General features: G+C 29.5%; 2 protein-coding genes across 2 annotated transcripts in view; one reads left to right on the top strand and one right to left on the bottom strand.

The window, feature by feature from the left end:
* The first annotated feature begins 6789 nt into the window (after nt 1–6789).
* Nucleotides 6790–10595, top strand: LOC107445792 (uncharacterized). Its single transcript, XM_016060274.3, has one exon. The coding sequence runs from the start codon at nt 7103–7105 to the stop codon at nt 10346–10348; it is 3246 nt and encodes a 1081-aa protein (XP_015915760.2). The 5' UTR covers nt 6790–7102; the 3' UTR covers nt 10349–10595.
* A 5734-nt stretch (nt 10596–16329) lies between these two features.
* The window catches only part of LOC107445793 (uncharacterized), a gene marked incomplete in the record, with an annotated part of 113617 nt that continues 107431 nt past the window's right edge, over nt 16330–22515 (bottom strand). The window contains 1 exon segment of the mRNA XM_071182450.1: nt 16330–22149. Within this exon segment, the coding sequence (XP_071038551.1) occupies nt 21865–22149 (285 nt within the window).

Below are 22515 nucleotides of genomic sequence, written 5' to 3'. Positions count from 1 at the left end.
TAGAGCTATTCTTTTTTTTTACATTATGTCCCTCGATCGTAGTTTAAGACACTTGTCAAAATATGTTCCAAAGGCAGTGTTAGAAAATATTTATCTTTGAAATAAGTTTTATTTTGTGTGTATAATCTGTTGACTTATTGAGAAATATTGGTCTGACAAGTGTGTGTAAATGGAAAAAAATTTTCCGGATGTCTCAATAGTTCCTGATGATTTGTAAAATCATTTAGAGAAAAATAGAGGGAGGGAAAAAAATGTTCGGTTTGCTGTTTTCTCTTAAGGTAATTATTTTACTCCTACTGAGTTTCAAAATTTGTCTTCGGGTGGCGTTGCTGCATTTTAGTTTGTGTATCACTGTAAACAGTTCGCCAAAGAGCATTTAAAGCAAACTAAACGGTCAGTCGAAACGAAGATGGCTTTATCCTAGAACAACGTGCGCTAGTATGGTTTTTTTAGTGACAGAAGTTGATAGCATGGTGACAATTCTCAGAAAACACAGCTTATTCACTGACGTTCTTCTTAGTCATTACAAAAAGTTGCCTCCTTTCTACGATAAATGTTTGCAGTAAGTGGAGTTTTTTAATCCTTAGAAACTTTACCAGGTGTTTTTGTTCTGGGTGCATCCATTTTTAGTGCGATTTTACTTTCACTTTAAATGCTTTCAGATTAGTTAAACACAATCTGCAGTTGATTAATCCTACCTTCCGTAATGACTCAGAATGATAGCGCTGCTACCACTACTGTATTTCTGATACTATTACGCGTGTCCATTTTTCATTTAGGCTAAAAAGGAAGTGAATACGTGATATCCAAATGAAATTAGTATATATTTTATTGTACTTATGAATAAGCTAAACAACGGAAATAAAGTGCAAATAATGGCACAAAAAATCCAATGTTGTAGTTCTTTAAACAAAAATCTTCCTCAGTGGCGAAATACCGAATAAGAAGTGTCTGCTTTATTTCTGATTTTGCTTTATTCATATGAATATTTAATGTATACTGTTTATTTTCTTTGTTTCTGGACATTCCGTCTTACAAAATAGTCTTAAGTTTTTGTTTTCATCAATAGTTATTACGTTCATCAATTATCTTACAATTAAGAAAAGAACATAGCAAATATTGTCTACTAACATTGGTTCACCCTCAGAAAAAATGCATTTGTTATAAAGAGGCAGACTTTTTTTTTAATACTTGAGCATGTATGATAGCTTCAGGACTAGGTGTGCATATATTGGACTACATGATACTAAACTATTTTGATGTTTCAAGGCATCTGACTACTTAAGAAGTTGGCAAAAGCTTAAGAAAATCGAAGAAATAGTAATAAAAAAAAAGAATATATGATAAGTATGAAGAAAAAGAAACAGTAGAAAAAAATATAACAGCATGTAAAAATAAGAATTTAGGCCATGTTAAAAGTTCGCAATGTTCGACACGAGTCGAGTGTCGTTTAAAAGTGAATAAAAGTTAATAATTTTTTTAAAAAAATAGGCATATCCGCTCGACACTATTATGTTCTTTTTACGTCAAATAATTTCGGAAAATCATTAATTCCAATTTAATTCAGCTGAGTTAGAGATTTTTAAGAAAGCCATTTATAATTTTTTTTTAAAAAAATGCGTATTTATTAAAACTTTAATCGGGAAACCCTTTTTATGTATACTTTACTGTATACCACTGCTTACTTTTGTTTTTCTTTCGATTCGTTTCTACTGATATATTTTGATTCCTATTTTTTTATTGGCAGATTCAGTTTTAATTTTATTCATTTCACACTGTTCATTTGAAGTGTTTTTCATCCTTATTTTTCTGTATTCTACATCGAAGCTGATGCTTCAATGTTTCATTAACGAGTATTAGTGTACCCTACCAGAGGAAATAATTATAGGCCTAATAGGGGGACCACAATGTGGCCCTATAGGTTACTATGTAAGTATAGATATATATATAACAGTACTTTGAATAGCGTTAAAAACGAAGAAATTCGATGTCAATATTCTGTATTACAACATGCCCTATATCTCCCCTTAATATTGACCCATAACATTCAAACTGGACCACGTATTATATTACCGGGTACTAGTCTACCCTACCAGAGGATATAATTATAGGCCTAATAAGGGGCCCGCAATGTGTCCCTATAGATTACTATGTAAGTATATATATGGGTGATTCTCACGAAACATGACAATTCACTGTCCCTTGCACCAAGATCTAATACTAAAGTAACTTTTTTAAAAGAAAATCAATAAATAGCATTGCTGATAGCATTTTAAAATGACTTTGCACTAGCATTGACTGTTTTGTATAGTTAAAAAATCTTATTGAATATCAAAATGTCATTTTCCTGGCATGTCCCAAACAATGTTTTCAATAATAACTAGCTTCAAAACTTCCCATAAAATTTTCAATATCTAATTTTTTTTTTATCTCACCCGGTGTAAGCATCTCTAGAGTACACGCAGAGGGTACTATTTGCAAAAACTTCGTTTAAATTAATTTTTTCTTTCAATAATTTGTTTGTCCCAAGAAAATCTGTCATTTCCTTGGCTACTTTTATTTAGTGGTTCATAACCGAAATAGATAGAGCCAGTAGGCAATATCTTATGTTAATAGATTGATTAGATACCCTCTTATATGAACATGTCTTATTGCATGAATAAAGAACCAATTTTTCTGGGTCAAAATCTATTTCAAAAAATTTTTCAAGGTGAGTAGGTTTTTGTGTTGTCATTTTCCTGTCTTCTTGAAATCATTAATAACATAAACTACATAGATTTATCTGAGTTATTTTAAGAAATCCTGTTGTTTTTTGCAGAAAATAAACGTCTTATGCAAAAATATTAAATAAAATAAAGTTATATGCTATAAAATGGCGAATTTCTCTTTATCCTGGCTGTCATTTTCCTGTCTTATGAATGCCAGGACGTTGAAGTGTTACCAGAATTTTTTTTAAACTGCTAATACTGTAAGGAGGGAAAGCAAATATTAACCTAATACCAAGTTTATGTATGATTGTAATATGCTTGGATGTAATCAAAGTTATTTATTTATTTAATGATTGATTATTAATTATTAAAAATTTTATTCTGTACATATCAGCAACAAAATTTTTTTTTATTCATTCGACAGTGGACAAAAAGAATTAATTTAAGCAATTTATGGTTCATCTTACATAAAGGCTTAAGGTAAGTTACTCACTATTAACTTAAAATGACTGTTTTTTTAACTTCTAAGCTAATATGTCATTTTCCTGGTGTTCAAGATTTGGTGAATTTCTATTTTATTTTTTTTTCTCGACGAATATCAATTAACTACACTGCTGTATGCAAGATATTAATAAGTGTAACTAAAGAAGTATACAAAAAAAATTTTAGATTATATTGAAGACTTTAAATTTCAAGAAATTTTTTGGTCCAAATTGTCATGTTTCGTGAGAATCACCATACGTTGAATAGCGTTTGTTTTCTTTCACCTACATTATCATCGTTACGAAATTTTAGTTCTTCCTAATTACTTAAATGGGAGTTGAAACGATTATTGTATTTTGATGCCTATGGAGATGAGTTTTTTTGAGTATAATTAAAAGGTGCCTACGTGTTCTTTGAAAAACTCTCTCTCTCTCTCTCAATACTAGTAATAATGTTTAAAAAAATGCATTTGAATAATCTCAAGCATAGCTCTTAAGATCTCAACCCTTACACCTCAAGGAGGTCATGGTGCCTCCCCGGAAGGCGTGCAGGAATTGGATCAATGTCATGCCAGTCTCCGCTGTAATATAACTCCTGAACCCCTATATGATGCTGGAGGGATGATACCGGTTTCCCACACTCTTTCCATTTGTGAACGCATCATGAACAATGGTTAGATTGAATAGTCTTTTATTAGGGAAGAAAAACACAGATCTATTGCTCTAAGTTGATGTTTCCAGCAATAGTGCAGGCAGACTCTCCTCTGACCTTGAGTGTCCGAAAGGCACCCTAACTTTTCTTAGACAAAACAGGTGAGAACTTAGAAGCGTCTTATCTATGTAAGATTGTTCAGGGACGTAGTTAGTTCACAGCCCATTTTTATGGTAGAAAAACGCGTAGAATATCATGAAGTCGAAGATGTACTGATCAGTCAGATTTTCAAAACATGAGTCCCATCGGGCATATCTGGGATGTTCTTGACAGCGCAATTGGCTACTTACAACTTGAGGAGAAGAATGCGTGGTAAGGACCGACCATGGGATTTAAATAAAAAAAATCTTGATTTAAATTCCATGGATGACCCAAATTACGTAGTGGTGTTCGGCGGGTTAACGTTACAGCATTTAGGCTTGGTTTGTTTCACGCTGTGTCAATTTTCAGATTAGATCTAATTGGATACCCATAAGTAGCATCACGCGTATGTGTCAATCCTAATTGGCTTTTTAATCGTGGTATAAGAGAATGCCCAAAATGAAGTCGCTTACAGGTAATTATTACATCCAATTGCAATTCGCCACTTTCCTGACAGAAACCCACGGAGGCTTGAAATTGTTTTAAATGAAGGAGGATTAGCCGACATGACCATTCTACATATTAAAACCTCCTCCAGTCATATTTTGTTATATTTTTTTGGATTATCTTGCTGTGATGCCTATCAACTTATGATCTTGAGCTCGCGGCATTACTTTTTTGGTATTGTCGATTTTGCGATACTTCTGATATATTTGCCCAAAGAATTTCCCTTCATTTTGTCTCTCTTATTCTCGAATTGTTTGCAAATATGTGTTTGATCCTTTATTTGGACAAAGGTGCTTGAGAATCATTTAGAAAGGTGCATCTGAGGACCTTAATATTTATTTATCGCAAAAATTTTATTTCTGAAGCACATTTTATTATAATGATATTATCCATCCGTGGACATTAATCCGTTACACCAGTTTCTTATTTCAGAACCTATACAGAGCGCAAAACAAAGAACGAACCACCTTGAATAACTTTTTATCTAAAGATCGGATCCCCACGTTGTAGGATTTCATTTTTGAAGGTTAAAGTGGTGACCATGAATTTGCTAATTAATTAGTACAGGCGACGTTCTTTTAAAATTCAATTTCCCAGGAACCATTGAACCTTTTTCACTCAAATTTTGTATTGTGCCATTTAAAATTACATTTTTAAAACGGTGTAAAAAATTTTAAACCCTACAAATCAAAAGTTTTTCGGTTATAAATAATTAAAATAATGAATGTTTATTTAAAATTATATTGTGTATGGAATTATTTTTGGAATAACGAACTTTATTTTCACATGCAAGAAATTTTCAATTCTCTTGAAAAATTATCGAGATAGGGTGACATACGCAAAAAGTAAAATTAACATTAAAGGGACTAAAATTTTGACCTTCCTCCTAACCAAACGTTTGTGACCATATTTCCTAGATTGCGACTACTTCCTATATTTTGGGGTGAAAAATCCGAATCCATTGAAAGAAGGGCATGTTTATGCTGAGAAAGTACGTTTTTGAGTCGAATTTCGCAACTTAAAACATCGCCTGAAATAGTTAACTAGAATATTTCAAGCAAATCTCAAACTATTAAGATTGGCCCTATGTAAAATTTACCAATTCGCACAGTATTTTACACCCACTTCTCTACCTATATCGGCTCTATATAGAATTGTCCGATTTAACCAATATTTTCGAGCTATTATTCAACCAATATTGCCTAATGTAGAATTGTCAACCCGATATTTTATAGATGCTATTCAGCTAATATCGGCCATACATAGAATTGTCCGATTCAACCAATATTTTTATTTTTTTCATAACCGATTTCGCTCCCCAGCGGCAGCTTGAAACCCACCCAGCTTCAGATCGGTGGGTGCCAGTTTGTCAGGGAAGTAAAGGCGGCCTGTGGGCAGTACTGACCGTATTGCCCCAGTCGTGCCGTTGGTCACGAAATTGTAGAGCCTTATCCTTTATGACCCTCTCTGGCCCACACCGTGCTGTTGCAGGAATGCTTTACGTTACTTATATTCAACATTTTCTGTGAGTGTGTGTGTTTTTTCGTTGCTTACTAAAAAAAAAGAAACTTGCAAATTTTCGAATTTTAAATGAAGGTGCATTTACATTTTATAGTTTGGAGTGCTGGAAACCTTATTTCAGTTGTGAAAGTGGTGCACAGAATGAAAAATAATTTGAAAAATCCTTGATCTGTACTTTTTAATATGTTTAATAAAATTTATAGTTAAAGTTTAGTTAGTTTAATATATTTTTAATAAAACACAACGTAAACATTTAAAAGCGTAAAAATATCTCAAGTATCCATTTCATACATACTTAAATATTTTATCTCTTTAATTGATATAGTCTTGCAGCCGCCTTAAGAAATATTGATATCTATTCCTTTATCAAAACTTATTATTATCATCCAATTGTGCACAAAGTATAACAACGAATTGCTTTTAACATACAAATATATCGCCAAAAGAATATTGGAATCAAAAATTCTGGGTTGATTGAAATTTCAATTGTTTGATTGTTTTTCTTACGCTCTTCACCCTTATACTATTTATTTTATAGTTGCAACAATAACATTCTTTTCCATCAATTTTTATTTTTAAGAAATATTTATAGTTTTGTTGTTACATTTACATCCATTACCCATTAAAGAATTAAAGGACAATATTTTAGGCATATGGTGCTTGTTTTATGTGAACTATACCATCTGCTTTTAAAGAAGACAATATTAAAGATAAGAAGCGCCATTTTGATGAAGTTTTAAGTTTTTAATCATATCTGTAGGCGTTTATTTTCCAAACGTGTTGATAAAGAAATCTCTGGAATATTAACTTCAAGAAGCATATTCCAAACTTACGTCATTTACATCATCAGAACTGATTTTCAGGATTAAATCAGCAAATGAAAATATTTTGATTCTTTAGCTCTTTGCTGTTGACGCAAATTGAATCTTGCTAAGATATAGTACTTGTTGCTACAGGATTTCTGAGTTAAAAATATAAACATTAATCTAAGGTTAATCAAGAGCTGTATTTATGATAAGGAAATATGATTTTCGAAGGACAAAAACTTATACATCGCTTCAAAACTTAGATCTAGGATATCGTTTTACAGAATGACTCCATTTTTATTGTGCATTTTGTTTCTAACGTATACAAAACTTTTGATTGCTGATGATAACCTTAAAAAATGTGACCAAAATTCTTTTGAGGAGGCATGTAAAGCAGTTGAGATTTATCCATCTTTGGAAGGTCTTCAAGATGTTTACGAAATTATTCATGAAGCCCAGGCGAGCACTCCACTCAAGTATTTAATTAGTAAGAAAAACCTTACAACACTTTGCCCACCGTACGACACATGTGTTAATCGTTGTGGCAGCGTGCACAAAGGATACACTCATACTTGCAACTGTGATGAGCAATGCTCATATTTTGGTGACTGTTGTGCCGATTACCAAAGTGAATGTAAAGAGAATGTGGCCCAAGATGTGCAGCATCTCCCTTTTAAAACCAAATCGAAATGTGAATCTTTACTTGAAACTTTTCCGATATTTATGGTATCTAAGTGCTCAAAAAACTGGAAAGATGCGTCCATTAAAAGTCTGTGTGATGCCAATCTGCCTACTAAATGCATTTTACCCGATCTGTTATCAGAGAGTGGGGATTGTAAATCCACTTATTATCCACAATGCTGGGAGCGTTTAGCAGCTCTATGCAATGGAAGTGGCGACCCGCGTTGTCCTAAACTCGTTTCGAATGAATGCCAAAAAATGACCGCTTCAGTTTGCAAAAACTGTGACAAACACTACTGGCCTGTTATTGGCGTTGACCAAATACTATACAAAAACTCTTACTGTGCCGCTTGCAATTACCAAAACAATTATAAAACACCTCATTTAAGGGAGGTGGTTGCTGAAATAAAATCACAGAACAAGTCTAAGTCGTATTCCATTCGGAAATGCTACGAAAAAATTGTTGATTCTTGTGATACTGATTCTATTATCTCTCAAATGTGCTCAAGTTTTTTTGATCCTGTCATGGGTGGTCCTAAAAGGAATGGTCAACGCAGGTTTTACAAAAATATTTACTGCGCGTATTGTCACAATGAATCTTTGGATGAGATTAGGTGCGCTTCTCCCTACCTCATTGATTCTGCTTCTAAAGGTAACAAAGGAGGTAAAGGAAGGCCGAACCTTCGTATCACTAAAGAAGGAGACGGCATAAAACTGGATGATATGCCGGCTGCATTCTCAATGCTTTTGAATTTTGGTTTGGATGGACGACAAAGAGTTTACATTTCATCAGAAGGCGATGCAGAGATGAAGGGTCATCAGGAACGCTGTGGCATAGGCAAAATTTGGGATCCTTTTAGCAAGATTTGTCGCATGCTTCATTGCAGTACCAACTTTGTCTTAGTGGATTATAAATGCGTAAGAAAAGAGCCAATTTTAGATGATACTTCGCTTGACAATGTAACTGTGCCTGTTCCTGATCCCAAAGCACAGTCTGTTCATTTGACTTTAAGCGCAGAGATAGAACTTATTGACTTTCTACAGTTTAATAACCTAGACCTGGAGGGAATATCCGAAAATATACGTGAGTCATTTTCAGTTTCATTTAATATTAGTTCAGATCGAATAAGAAACGTCCGATTTAATATATCTTTCGGAAAGTTTGAAAGCAAGAATGAAACTTTGATGTACATTAAAGAAATAGATGACGAGTCACACCCGATTACTTTTACCATTGATTTGGATTTGTATGAGAGCTCTAGCGAAATAGAGCCCGAACCATCCGTAGATAGCATCGTATCCATGCTGGCATCTGCTGTATCTTCAAATGGATTTGAATTTGGTTTGAAGAATATTACGGGTCGGATTTACGAAATGCAACAATCAGTTGAATTCCTAAAATCTTGGTGCAAGGAAAGCGATGGGGATCAAAAAAGAATATATTGGAATTCTGAGTTTAAACTTATATTAGAAGATAATGACACATTAAGCGCAGAAAATAGAATAAAGGGACTATATATAAATAAAACAGGAAAGTTTTACCCCAAAGGACATTTTGTTGCTGATATTCTGTACCAAGGTTATCAGTACAGCAGAGATTTAATTAATGTTAGTGGTCTAGCTATTGTGTGTGACTGGAAGAAAAGATTAAATTCTTCCTGTGTTCGAATAGTTCTTGAAAAGGATGAATATGACATTTTAGAAAATGGCTCTTTAGTACTTTTAAGCAGGAGTCCGGGTAAGGAAGCGATCGACAGCACCGTTTTTGAAAAAGGCGAAAATGGAACTGTTATGGTTTGCTTTTCAAAATCACCTGGATCTCTTGGTGTTAAATTTGATATAGAAACAGACATCATTCAGGCTTTCGTAAGTTATGCTCTTTCATGGATATCAATAGCAGCTATGATCGTAGTTTTGACTACGTATTCTTTCTTTTCAAGCTTACGCAATTTACCAGGATGCAACACTATGAACTTGACATTCTCCTTGCTTGCAATGCAGATAACATACGTTTTTGGGCAAAGAAGCTCAGTTACCGGTAAAGCCTGCAAAGCTGTTGCCACTATACTGCATTATGAAATTCTATGTTGTTTCATGTGGATGAATGTTATGGCCTACGATTTGTTCAAGACTTTTGGTGCCAAAACAATATTGAATAATATACGCAGTAAAAGGAAATATTTGCCCAGATACATGTTATATGCTTATGGTATTCCTTTACTGATTATTCTTGCCACTTCGCTATTGGATAAATTTTTGGAAGAGTCAGAGTTTTCGCCGCATTATGGCAATGGGGATATTTGCTGGATTACAAGTAAGACAGCCGCAGTGACCTATTTTGCTTCTCCTTTAGCGATAATCATGTTGGTAAACTTCAGCTTTTTTGTACTGACAATACTTTCTATTCGAAATGTGAAACACGTGATTCATTTAAGTCAACAGAAGAATAAACAATCGGGAAAAAGAGATGTGTTGCTGTACGCTAGAATGGCTTTTGTTATTGGACTGACATGGGCTCTAGCATTTGCTGCAGCTTACGTAAGGGAAGAAAAACTGACAGGAAAAATCCTCACTTATCTTTTTATAATCTTTAATACCTTACAGGGACTGTTTATTTTTTGTGTTTTTGTATGCAATAAGAGAGTATATGCTTTGTACTGTGGATCAGCACGGAAAGTCTTCCGATTTATTTCCCTCAATTCAGGTTCTGGCAAAGCTTCAAAAGCATTTACCGGTATTGCTAATGTAATTTCAAGAACTGTTTCCACTGAGACGGTGATATCTACAGTCTCCAGCTCAAGTAACATTTCTAATGATTCTGGTTTGGGCATCATAGATGAAGTGAAATGAATTTGAAATTTATTTTCAGCAGCTTGATTCTAGTCATATTTTACTAGCATCAAGTTTGATACTGTATAGTTACTTAATACTATATTGTTGCATAACATGCATTCAATTTGAATAATTGTTAGACTGATTCTTGTTTAGAATCATAAATGAAGTAAAATGATCTTTAATTCTATTTTTGGAAGTGTACGACGAGAATTGTTGCAAACATATACAATCTACTGACATAAATATATAGTGATTTTGTAAATATGTACATATTTCTTTTTATATTTTTCTTTATCCCAGACTCAGCAATTTCATAGAGGATTAAGTCCTAACAAAAAAAAAAATCGAATAATATTTTTTACAGTTTAATATACTACTAATTAAGAATATTAAACATTGATTAGTGACTTAGAAAATAAAAAGCTTCAAAAGCATTAAGATTAGCAGTTAAATACTGGATATTTTTCGAGAAGAATTTACTAGATTAAAATTTGTTTAAGAATTCCCATTTTTTGAAACATATAAACTGAGCAAAATTGTTTACATGTTTATAAAATAAAGATAATTTCAATTTTTTAATGGTTTTAAAGAGGGTAAAAATAAATATTTTAATAAGATTTATTACAATTTTTTTCTGTAGTTTTCAGAAACACCTGAAGTTATTTTGTAACTGTCCTGCATAATAATATTTTTTATTGAATTATCGAAGTACATTAAAAAACACGTTTAAATTTTAATATACCATAGATTTTACAATGATACTGCATCTTGTAAAGTCATGGATATATTTTCAGGCCTTTGGATATTTTTAAAAACATTTACAAGAAATGATTTTAGACACGTCAAAGGAATAGAAATATAAAATAAAAATTGGGAATAAAAAAGAACTGAATCACCTTAAAAAAAATCAAAGCAAAAATCCGCTTCTCTTTTTTGAACTTTCCTTTGTTATTTAAACGTTACAACTGGGTTGATAAGGTTAACCAGCTTTAATAATTTTTTTCATGCGTTATAGCAATTTAAAAAGAGCAGAAAATTTCAAATTAAAAAGAACTGACGATTTCATTAGTTAAGTGGTAAAAAAAGTTTCCTCTATTTATCGAATAGTTTTGCTCCAATCTTCTCTCTGACTTAATGTATTTTTTGAACAAAATTAATTCAATACAAGCAACTGAAATTGAAGAAAAAATATATATTGAAGAATTTATTCTTTCAGCACTATAAAGAGTAAAATATTACGAAGTAAATAAACATAATAGAAATAAAACAACAAAATCGTCAAAACTTCTCCTGTTACTAAATAAAAATATAGTACTAAAATAAAAAGAAAAATATATAATTTTTTGTGATCATTTCTTTATGAAGTTGTGTTCTTATTTGTTTATATTTATTCGCAAAAAGTTATAAAAGCACAATTTTGGATTTTAGAATGAATAAAATGGAATAATTGGTATTCCTACGATTTTTTAAGGAAAAGAAAAACAAGTTAAAAGTTCACCTACAAAGTAAATAAAGCAGCTGTAATTCCAAAAAGGTATAATTTAACTTACTTTTGAAGTGTATAAGTTCCTTCTTTAGCAATTTGTTTTGCACAACCAAATAATATTAACACTGTAACACAACAAACCACCATATTTTAAGATTTTTGATTTAAAAATTCTAGCATCGATTTTGTCCGATTCAAATAACAAGAAGAAACGGAAAGTAAAAAATCTGTCTCTTGATTTGTTAGTCACATGTCTTTATTATGAGGACAAAAATTATCGTAAAGTGCGCTCTACTTACATTTCACCTCTATTATTTAAATATGTCTGCATGAAAATCAATTGTAAAAATGTGTGATATGTTAAATTTTTGTAGTTAATTATTCAAAAATAAAAAGATTTTTCAAGCGTTCTAGGTCATTTTTAAAGCAAATAATTTCTATGGATTATTAAATGAATATATGCGATATGTTGTTCAATATTTTATTGAATAATATGCATTAAACTATTTAGTAAGTAATTATAATTAATTTTGGAATATTTGCCCTGAATGAAGTTGAAAAGTTTTCGTAGTAGGGGACACAAATTAAAGCGTGAGTAAAGAAGAAATTAAAATTTTATCGAAATCTAACCAATGACCACTGAGGAGGGTAGAACTGAAAATATCAAAACCAATTTGATAATCAAAATAAACAGAAAACCTCCAAGTTTCATTTTGTTGTTTTTAGTTCCGCCGATCTCAGTAGTGATTCGGTAGGTTCCGACAGCACGTTTGCTTCTTTTTTGCAAAAATATTGATTTGCATTGAGCTTTTACGTAATTGTTTGGCAAGAATTTTAAAAATAAATTTTAAGTTATTATAATATGAATATGGAATTAATATTAAATATTAATAGATATGGAATTATATATTGATAGATATATTATATGGAATTATATATTAATTAATATTGAAGGTTTTTTATACATTTGTTCAAAAAATATATTTTTTAAGATTTTGGATTTTAATTTTTAAATGGAATTTATTTTTTGAGAGTGGAATTTTTTTTTTTTTTATTAGTTAAAATTTCAAAAAAATTTTTGTTTAATTTTATTCGTTTAAATTAACACGTTGTAAGTTACACTTCGTACAATATAGTGTTTATTGTTTTCTTAGCTTTCAGATTATTTAAGAACGTAAAGTTTATTATGATCATTTGAATATTTTAAAATACTTTTATGAAATTTTCAGACGATTTGTTTGTTTTCGAAATTTTATAATTCGTTTTAGAAATAGCTATTTAGTATCTTAGAAAATCATTTTATAAGGAAAAATAAACATCGGTGGATTTTAATCTATCAAAATATTAATTTCTTTTTTATCTTTTTTACCCTCTAGACAGATACTACTTTTTCTAACTACTAAAACTAGTTTATAAAGTTTCAATTTTAAACAAAAATATTAATATTGATATCTTTTTTTAACATACAAGGAATTTTCAAAAGTATGGAATCCCTTGCATACCAACTCTATGTAAGCAATCTTTATTTAGCAGAAATGTTTGGCATGGTTGGTTTAACTTAGAAAAATTGTTGGCACAATTTGAAAGATCATTCCTGAGGCTTTTATTCCTGTGTCTTTTTAATCCATAAAAAATTTACATCGACCGAAATGAGAGTGGGAAGTTAGCGGCTGTTCATTTGTTTTCTAATACCACTATAATTTTAAAAGCATTCTTATATAAATATCAGACTCCTATAGAATGATTTCAAAATTCTTGGTATTAAAACTAGAGAGAAGTTATTAGTTTGCTCTCCTTATTTTGCTCGATCCGGATCTTTCATGAAAATCACATCATTTCTGAAAGCCTCGAGCATCTTTCAGACTGTGCCAGCAGTTTCGCCATGAAAAATTTTAAATACTGATTTCTGTTGAAAGATTGTTTACATATAGTTAGTATAGAACTGCTTCCTACCCCTATAAGTAATACCTGTCATTTTATTGTAACGGCTTTTTTATTAAATTCGTTTATAACTACTTTTTAGATTTTGTTAGATGTAAAATTTATTATTTTTCAGTGTTAGAATTTCTTAGAAATGCGAAATTTTTTTCCAACTGATTACTTTGAAATTTTATTAGCTCTCATTTTTTAGAATCGTGAAAAATATAAATTTTTTTTTTAAAACTTTTATGGTTCCTTTTGGTGAAATGTGATAGAAAGTGCTGGTTATTAATTTGCATTATGTTATGCTGGTTATTATTACTTTATGAATAGACAATATTTTACAGATATAATAAAGACATGTTGCCATTTAAAATACAGTCGGACTTTTATTTAACGAACTTCCATTTTGCGAATTTCTATATTTTGTAAATTTTTTTGAGATACCCAGAACATTTTGGAAATTTCTTCGTAAAATAACTTCCAAATAGGGAAGTGAATTTTCTATTTAACGAACTTTTCTTTGAGATCCACTTTCCCTATTTCCCAAAATATTTCAGAATATTTCAAACTCATTAACGCATTTTATGGGGGAAATGACCTTGAATTGATTTTCGAAGCCACTTAACTTTTAGAGAAAGCAGTAAGATCCCTTTCCCCTTTCGTTTCCCTTTCACACGAAAAACTCTGACAAAATGAACGGATTTTATCACTTTCAATTAAACTTAATAACACATGTGGTGATGTATGTTTAAAATTACTTTTAAAATAAATGCAGCTATAATTTTATACATAAATCTACCTTTTTTTTAGTTGAACATGTATGTAGCATGAAAATGTATGTAGCGTATAGCACTGGATAATGTTTTTGCTCTATTCTTGCTTTCCGTGCAGATTTCTTTTATGGTTAATATTTATAAAATAGTAGATACTAGTTTACAAGATAAAGGTGCATCCATTTTTATTTTCTTATGCCTAGTGTTTATGAATTTTAAGCCTGTTTTGTGTTGTTTTAAGTATTTCAAAAGGTGATTTTCTATTAAACGAATTTTCCATATAACGAGCTTACTATTTAAATTTAGCAATTTTGTTAAATAGAGATCCGACTGTATAACTTGATTTTTAATTGTTTTCATTTTTGCTCTTCAAATATAATTACATGCTTTTTAATTCTCAAAATCAGTTTTTAACTCTTTAACACAGATTTTTGATTAAACATTATTTTTCATACTTTTTTTCATTATTTTATTTTAGTTTATATCAATCTAAGTTTAAAATATTATATTTAACTTTTTAATAATTTATGATTATGAAATACAGCTTGAAACACCGTTTTTTTTTTCTGCGTTAAAGGTGAAAGCTTCCGAACACGGCTCACTTCCAAACAATAATTTTTCAAATTTGCACTTATTTACATTTAAGAGAAACAATTATTCAGCATCGAAATTTCTTCAGTTTATACTATAAATTATCGATGAATTTGTGAATATGAATGACATTCCCTTTCAAACTACTTTCTTTGGATTTTCTATTTTAGAACAAATATAATTCCGATAATCTAACAATTTTTTTAGGAACTTTTAGACTGTCTTTTATTATTAAAAAATATAAAAATATATTTTTGCTTGTAATAAGAGTGTCAGACTAAAATATATATAAAAGGGACATGTGTGTTCCATCTGCGTCAAAGAGATAAATAGCAAATATTCATTATTTATTAGAAATAATTATTACATATAATGGAAATAATTAGTAGTATTTTTAACTGTGTAGCAATTTAAAGTATAATTTGCCCAATGGTTGAAATTTTTACATTGAAATTTTTTTTAAATTCAATTTTTAACTACAACTGATTTTTTTACCACAAATGATTTTTAACTACATATGAATTTTTAACCACAAATGATTTTTAAATGCAAATGTTTTGTTAATCAAAAATTACTTCGTCCTTATCAGTTGAAAGTAATTTTTTGATGTTGAAAATTTGCAATTTTGTATTTAATTAATTAAAAAAGTAAAATTGATTATGGTGCCTAAGGAATTTTTCTAAAAATTATGTTATGTAAAAATTGTTGATTGTTTTTCGTTAACGAAAAGGAAGACGCTTTTGTGATTCTATAATTTGTTTTGATAGTGAATATTATTTAATATTCCTTTGAGTCTCAAAATGAATAATGAATATTGAGTAAAAATAAAAATTATAAATAATAAAATATATAAAAAAAACTTTATAAACATTCACTGCAAGTTTATTTCAGAAACAAATTTCATTAAGATTGAGGTGTTTATTTACAATTAGGTATTCATTTAAAATTTTCTTTGTAAATAATAACTTGTGGTACATTATGTTTTCTCAATGTAGTTTTTATAATGAAATGTTAAGCTTATTTGAATAATCTTGTACGAAATTAGAAGAAGAGGAACAACTACGTAACGCAGTTTTCGAGAAGAAATTATGTCACTGGTTTTGCTTCGATTAGATCCATTGGAGGAAGCTTATTGAGGAGGTCTTGGCTTCTAATAGGATGTAGTGCATTTGAAGAAGGAGAATGTTTTGCTTTGATTGTTGGGAAAAAGAAAATCACGAATCAAAATTTATTAAAATGTAACATTTTATTACACATCAAAATACACATTTTGCATTAAAACAAACAGTTGTCAAAAGTATGATTAGATTTATTTTTTATTAATATGAGGGGAAAAAAACCATTTGTTTTGTCTTTAACCAGATAATATTACTTGCCGTAAGATGGGTTATTTTGAGACAAATGAGGCTACTTTGGGGCACTCGTGGTTTTTGGAGTTAAATGGCCTTCATCAATAGCAAAAGTAAATAGAATTTTTTCAGAATTTTTTTGAGTATCAAGGGCAGTATTAGATCGCGAAACAAATATCATTTATCTGATAACTTATGCATGTTGATCTACAAAAATTGTAATTTGATTGCGTTTTTTTTATTGTCTGTGATGAAATTCCTCAAATCTAATCTGATGTATATATTTTAGGTATTATTATCTATAAGCCAACATTCAGACTCCCAGTATAATGAACGTATTTATTAATAATTAAAAACCTTAATGTCTTATAGTTTATTTTATGTTATAAAAACCAAAAATATTGCACTTTTGATGATGATTTTGTACCAATTTTTGATTAGGTGTTAGTCAATAATGAAGGCTATAATAATGTAATTACCAACTGATGTGGACGATGTTTGTTTTGATGTAACAATACCAGTGTAAGAGGCTAAGTTAATTGAAATGAAAATAATCGAAGAAAAACAGATAAAGCACCAGTTTTTGTTAAGGCCAAGAAAGTATAATAAATTGAACATTGTCAAAAAAAAAACAAAGGGAATAAGAAAAAACAAAAATCGTTTGTTGCTGATTTCAAAGTTTAATTTTAAATAATAAAGTTTTAATTAATAAGATTAATATGTGGATTCATAATGGTAATAGAATAATAGCAATATTCGAGTTAATAATAATAATAATAAAATTATTTTTAATTATAAAAAAATTAAATACTTTTGCTTTGAATAATTTTGTTTTTACCTGAAATAATTTTAAAAATAAAGTACTCATTGAAAATTTTTATAAATATTTTTTAAATTTTGTTTCGATTTCAAAAAATTTTACTGTGTGCTAGAATAGTGTTTTAGTCGATTATTAATAGATAAATTAAGTTACCCCACCCAAAGTCACTTCTTTGGGTTACAGGAGCAATTTCGTTTTTGAATTTTCCTAGCCATTTAGAATCCAACTTTACTTACCACATTAAGAAGGAGTTCAAACATATATTGCAAAACATTCATAGCTATATTGTGCAATTTTAATGAGATATCCAAAATAAACCTCAAAAAGTCTCTTAAAGTAACCTCACTTTACGGTATTTATTTTTCTTTCATAATAAGAATTCAATAAAAAAAGTTATAAAGTATCTTTCACGTATTATTTCACGTGTTATCATAAAAATCTCTGAACAAGATTGTGTTTATATACGATATTTAAAGTGATTGTTTGGGGAAGGGGGGAAAATGTGGTAGTAAAGTTTGTGCCGGTAGTAAAACACGTATTACATAACTTCTATTATGAAGAAACAACTTCATAAACTGAATAACAGAAATTGTTAGGTGTTCTCTAATGCCATCTCTTGACACATATTTTTGTGATATTTGTCTAAACGTAAGCTAGTACAACTTACATTTAAGAGGTCAGACAATAATTGATTTCAGAGAAAAGGCGTAAAAAGTGTAACAGGAAATATTCACTTAATTGAGAAGCATAAAGGAAAATTTGTAAAGTGAATCATTCGCTTTTTTAATGTCATTTTGCTTTATTTTTTACTATAACTTATTCTCAGATCATAGCATAATACTTTACAACTTTGTCTCATAAGTATAATTTTTTTTCGTAAAGATTAAGGGATTTATGTAACAAGTTTCAGAAATTGAAAAGATAGATTCTAATAATGTTTACAGAAAACTGAAGCTTTCGACATTTCAGGAAATAAATACATCATCTGAATCTGTTCCAGATTTTGATGAATTTTTTTTTATTAAAACATGAATTTTGCTTTACAACAAATTACTTTCAGATCGTAGTATATATTACAATTTTGCATCACAAATATTAGGAATTTTTCTGTTAAGTTTGAGTGATACATGTAAGACGTTTAGAAAAAGACGTTAGGAAAGTGAGTAAGTGTTTAATAAATTTCTGGAATCCTCAAAAAATCAAGAATGGTCTTTGAAATAAAAGTAAATACAAAAAATCCTACTTAATGATTTACAAACATAATTGAGAAGCATAAAAGAAAAAATTGTAAAGCAAATCATTAGCTTTTTTAATGTCATTTTGCTTCATTTTTTACTATAACTTATTCTCAGATAATATCATAATACTTTACAACTATGCATCTTAAGTCAAGAGATTTTTTTGCAAAATTTGAATGATTTATGTAAGAAGTTTCCGAAATGGAAAAGATTATTCTAATAATGTTTACAGAAAACTGAAGATTTCGATATTTTAGGAAACAATAAAAACATTATTAGAATCCGTTCTAAATTATGAAGTATTTTTAAAATAAAGCAAGAATTTTGCATTACGATAATTTACTCACAGATTGTAGTATATATTACAATTTTGCATCATGAATATTAGAAATTTTTCTGCTATTGAGTGATTTATGTAAGAAGTTTCAGAAATCGAAAAGATAGATTCTAATAATGTTTACTGAAAACTGAAGATTTCGACATTTTAGGAAATGACAAAAACATTATTAGAATCTGTTCTAGATCATGAAGTATTTTAAAAATGAAACAAAAATTTTGCATTGCAATAATTTACTCACAGATCGTAGTATATATTACAATTTTGCATTATAAATATTAGAAGTATATATACTAAGTTTGGGGGATTTGTGTAAGACGTTTTGGAATTTTAAAGATAAGGTTCTAATAGTATTTGCAGAAAACTGCCGACAGTTAAAAAAATAAATAAAAATTTTGGATCTTATTCTTGATTTGGAAGAACATTTTTTAAGTTTTTTACTGATGATAATCAAAGGAAAGTGATTAAATGTTTAATAAATTTCTGAAATCCTCAAAAAATCAAGGACGATCTTTGAAACAAAAGTAACTATAAAAAGTCCTACTTGAAGATTTAAAAACTTCATTTACTTCAAAGCTATGATTATGGTAATAAAAGTCGACAATTTTCAAGCGCTAAAATATAGGCATCCATTCTCAAAATTCACTAGATGTGAATGAAAAAGCAAGAGTAGTTTGAAACAGAAAACGTTACGTTAATGACGAAAAACAGAAAATAAAGGAGAAAAATCTTTGTCTCATCAACTTATCTTGTTGTCTCTGAATGGCGATTTATTCAAATACCAATTCCCTTTTAAAAAAAATGACTTCTATACCAAATCAATAAAACACGGGAAAATACATCTTGCCCTCGTTTACTGCAGTTTTTCTAATTTTGTTTCTCACCTTTAATTTGCTTTTTTTGTTGAAACGTTAAATTTTCTGCATCAATTGACCTTTGCTTCCTCATTCACGTATGGCGAGACGTGAGAATGGGCACCTATTTTCAAGCTCTCGAAACATGTCGACTTTTATTACTATCTTTATTTAAATCATCAAATACATCGTTTGGCTTAAGTTTCTTGGGATTATTCATTTAATATAAAAAGACATATTTTTTTTAAAAAAGGTGAATTACTAATTGAATAAAATATTTTTTCTATAATACACTTATTTTCTCAGATATATAAAAGAAAATCAAAAACTTTTTGTGCGTAACTAGTCCAAGCAGTTTGATTTTCGCGAATATCCTAATGTAGTTTTCTTTTCTTTTCGTTTTTCTCTCACAGAGAAGAATAGACTTATCCGAAAATCTGAGGCGTATAAATGGATTTACGGAATAAAACTGGATTGAAGAGGAAAAAAAAAGCAAGCTGTCATGAAAATGTATTGACGTGGGGATGCAAAAAAAGAGTATTTGTTTTAGAATATTTTCGGGAAAAATAGGGAATTTATTTAAAGTGAATATATTTAACTTCAAAAATATTAAAAAAGTTTTAGACCTGATTCTTTTTAAACTTAGAGGTGAAAATGGATTTTAACTGTATTTATAGATGTATTTTAAAATTATTATTATAAGAATTATTATAAAAAAAACAAATTAAAGTTACAGAAAAAGGTATTCCAAGTGCTATTTAACTGAAATCAATTGAAATGAAAAGCACATAGTTAAAAAAAATTGATGTTTTTAGTGCAGGAAACATTAACAATAAATATTCCCGTGACCATCCTGAATTATAAACGGGAAAAATGTACATCAATTTTATAAGAAATATGTCAGAGTAGGATTTCAACATCAGTTTTCTATATAGCACGTCTATAGCAGTGCGCTATATCACACGCAGTTTAAATAGATAAATCAATAATTTTCGCGACTTTGATGTAGTTTAACGTCTCTCTAATTTTGACGCTTTTTGAAAGCCAAATTCGAAGGAAATTTCACCAAGTATGGAAAGTGATTCCCGTACCATTCTTTTTTGCAACCCTAATGGACAGTTATAAACCTACTTGTTGCAACTCTCTTTAGATTTTAGTAGTCTACTTAATGAATAAAAAAATAATAAAAATTTATATTCGCGAGGTAGTATTCTTCAATGATTGATTTGTTATTGAATTATGTTCATTGATGAGTTTATTAATAGTTTAATTATCTTAAAAAAGTTGTTTTTTGTTATTTAATTTTCTTTTGCCATTAATAGCAGGACAAAGAATTTTATTTGATATACCTTTGTTTTCTTCACTTTTTAAGATTGTGTGTAAAAAACGGTTATACATTTTATGAATAATTAGTGATAAATCAGTTTTTATTTTGTTTAACACAAGTTTTACATTTTTTGGACATTTTTAAAATTCAGAGGAAAGCAAGGGTATAGTTAAGGACAATAAAACATTCCAGAGCATGTGTATAACAAGTATTATTCGATTGCAAAATTCAACAGCAGCATGTCAATATGTAGTTTAATGCAAGTATTTCCAGGAAAATTTTAAAAAAATTCAGTATCAATAAAAAATGAATAAATATTTCATATCCATTTAAGAACATTCAAAAGTTTATATTCAAATGATGATTTTAAATTCAATACAACCAATTTACAATATAATACACGCCTGCAATTATCATACATAGTAAGGAAACAATATTCATCTAATATCTTAAATAATTTATATCATAAATCCATATTGTAAAAACCAAGCACCTGTTGATAACATGGCTATACCTTTTTCTGATTTAATCAATAAGTAAAACGCTGATTTCAATAAAAGATTTTTTTTTATACAGATTTAGCAAATCTATTTTTTAGCTCCAAAATACCACAAAAATATCTATCTTAATTCATTATTTCACATTAAAGAAAGCCCTTTCTCCATTGTTTGGAATGTAGCTTCTCAACACGCTTCGAAAATATCCATTGTCAATCACGCCAAAGTATCTGAATTGCCATCACAATATCGCCAACCTAAGAGCAGTGAACATTTATTAAACCTCTAGATCAATTTCGAAATATTTTTCTTCCAGGTTAACGAATCTTGACAAAGTCAGGAACCAACGAATGTTGAAAACAAAATTAATAGTAAAAGAAGAATCAGTGGCGTCTGAAGAATGCTGCTGCCGTTTTCGGTATCTTCCAGTGTTCCAGTGGCGTGTCCTTGGCTGGCAGAAAATTCACGTAAGCAGTTTCTGGTCGGATTGCTTTCCAGCTGTTTGCAGTATCCAAAAGATTGCTTGAGAGCTGTTACTATTGTTTCCTCGACGAGTTTTTGAGCATCAACATCGCAGCGATTTTCGACAACGTTTCTCATGCAGCTACTATATTCATGCACCGTGCTGAAAAAAAATGAAACGAAAAGAAAATTATTTCCCAAAAATTGGTTTCTACATATTATTTTCCGGTGCAAATGTAAATCCCCACCAACCAGGAAAGTTGGTGCAAATTTTGCCAAATTGAAGCCAAATCGTTTCAATTTTACAAATAATGCATATTTAGAGGGAATTGAAACAATTTTTTTTAAATAAAATGTAGAAATGATTGGTTTTGAACTTAACAATTAAAAAAATTGGATACTTTTTGGTTAAACAAACGTATAGATAATCAACTTCTTTTTCAAAAATTTTTATTTAATTTTGCTTATTTTATTTTATTTTTATACTTTAAAAAATAAATAAAAATTTAAATTATTATATATATA

This window comes from Parasteatoda tepidariorum, chromosome 6, assembly GCF_043381705.1.
Source record: "Parasteatoda tepidariorum isolate YZ-2023 chromosome 6, CAS_Ptep_4.0, whole genome shotgun sequence".
Lineage (NCBI taxonomy): Eukaryota > Metazoa > Arthropoda > Arachnida > Araneae > Theridiidae > Parasteatoda > Parasteatoda tepidariorum.
This window is presented reverse-complemented; position numbering and strand designations above follow the sequence as displayed.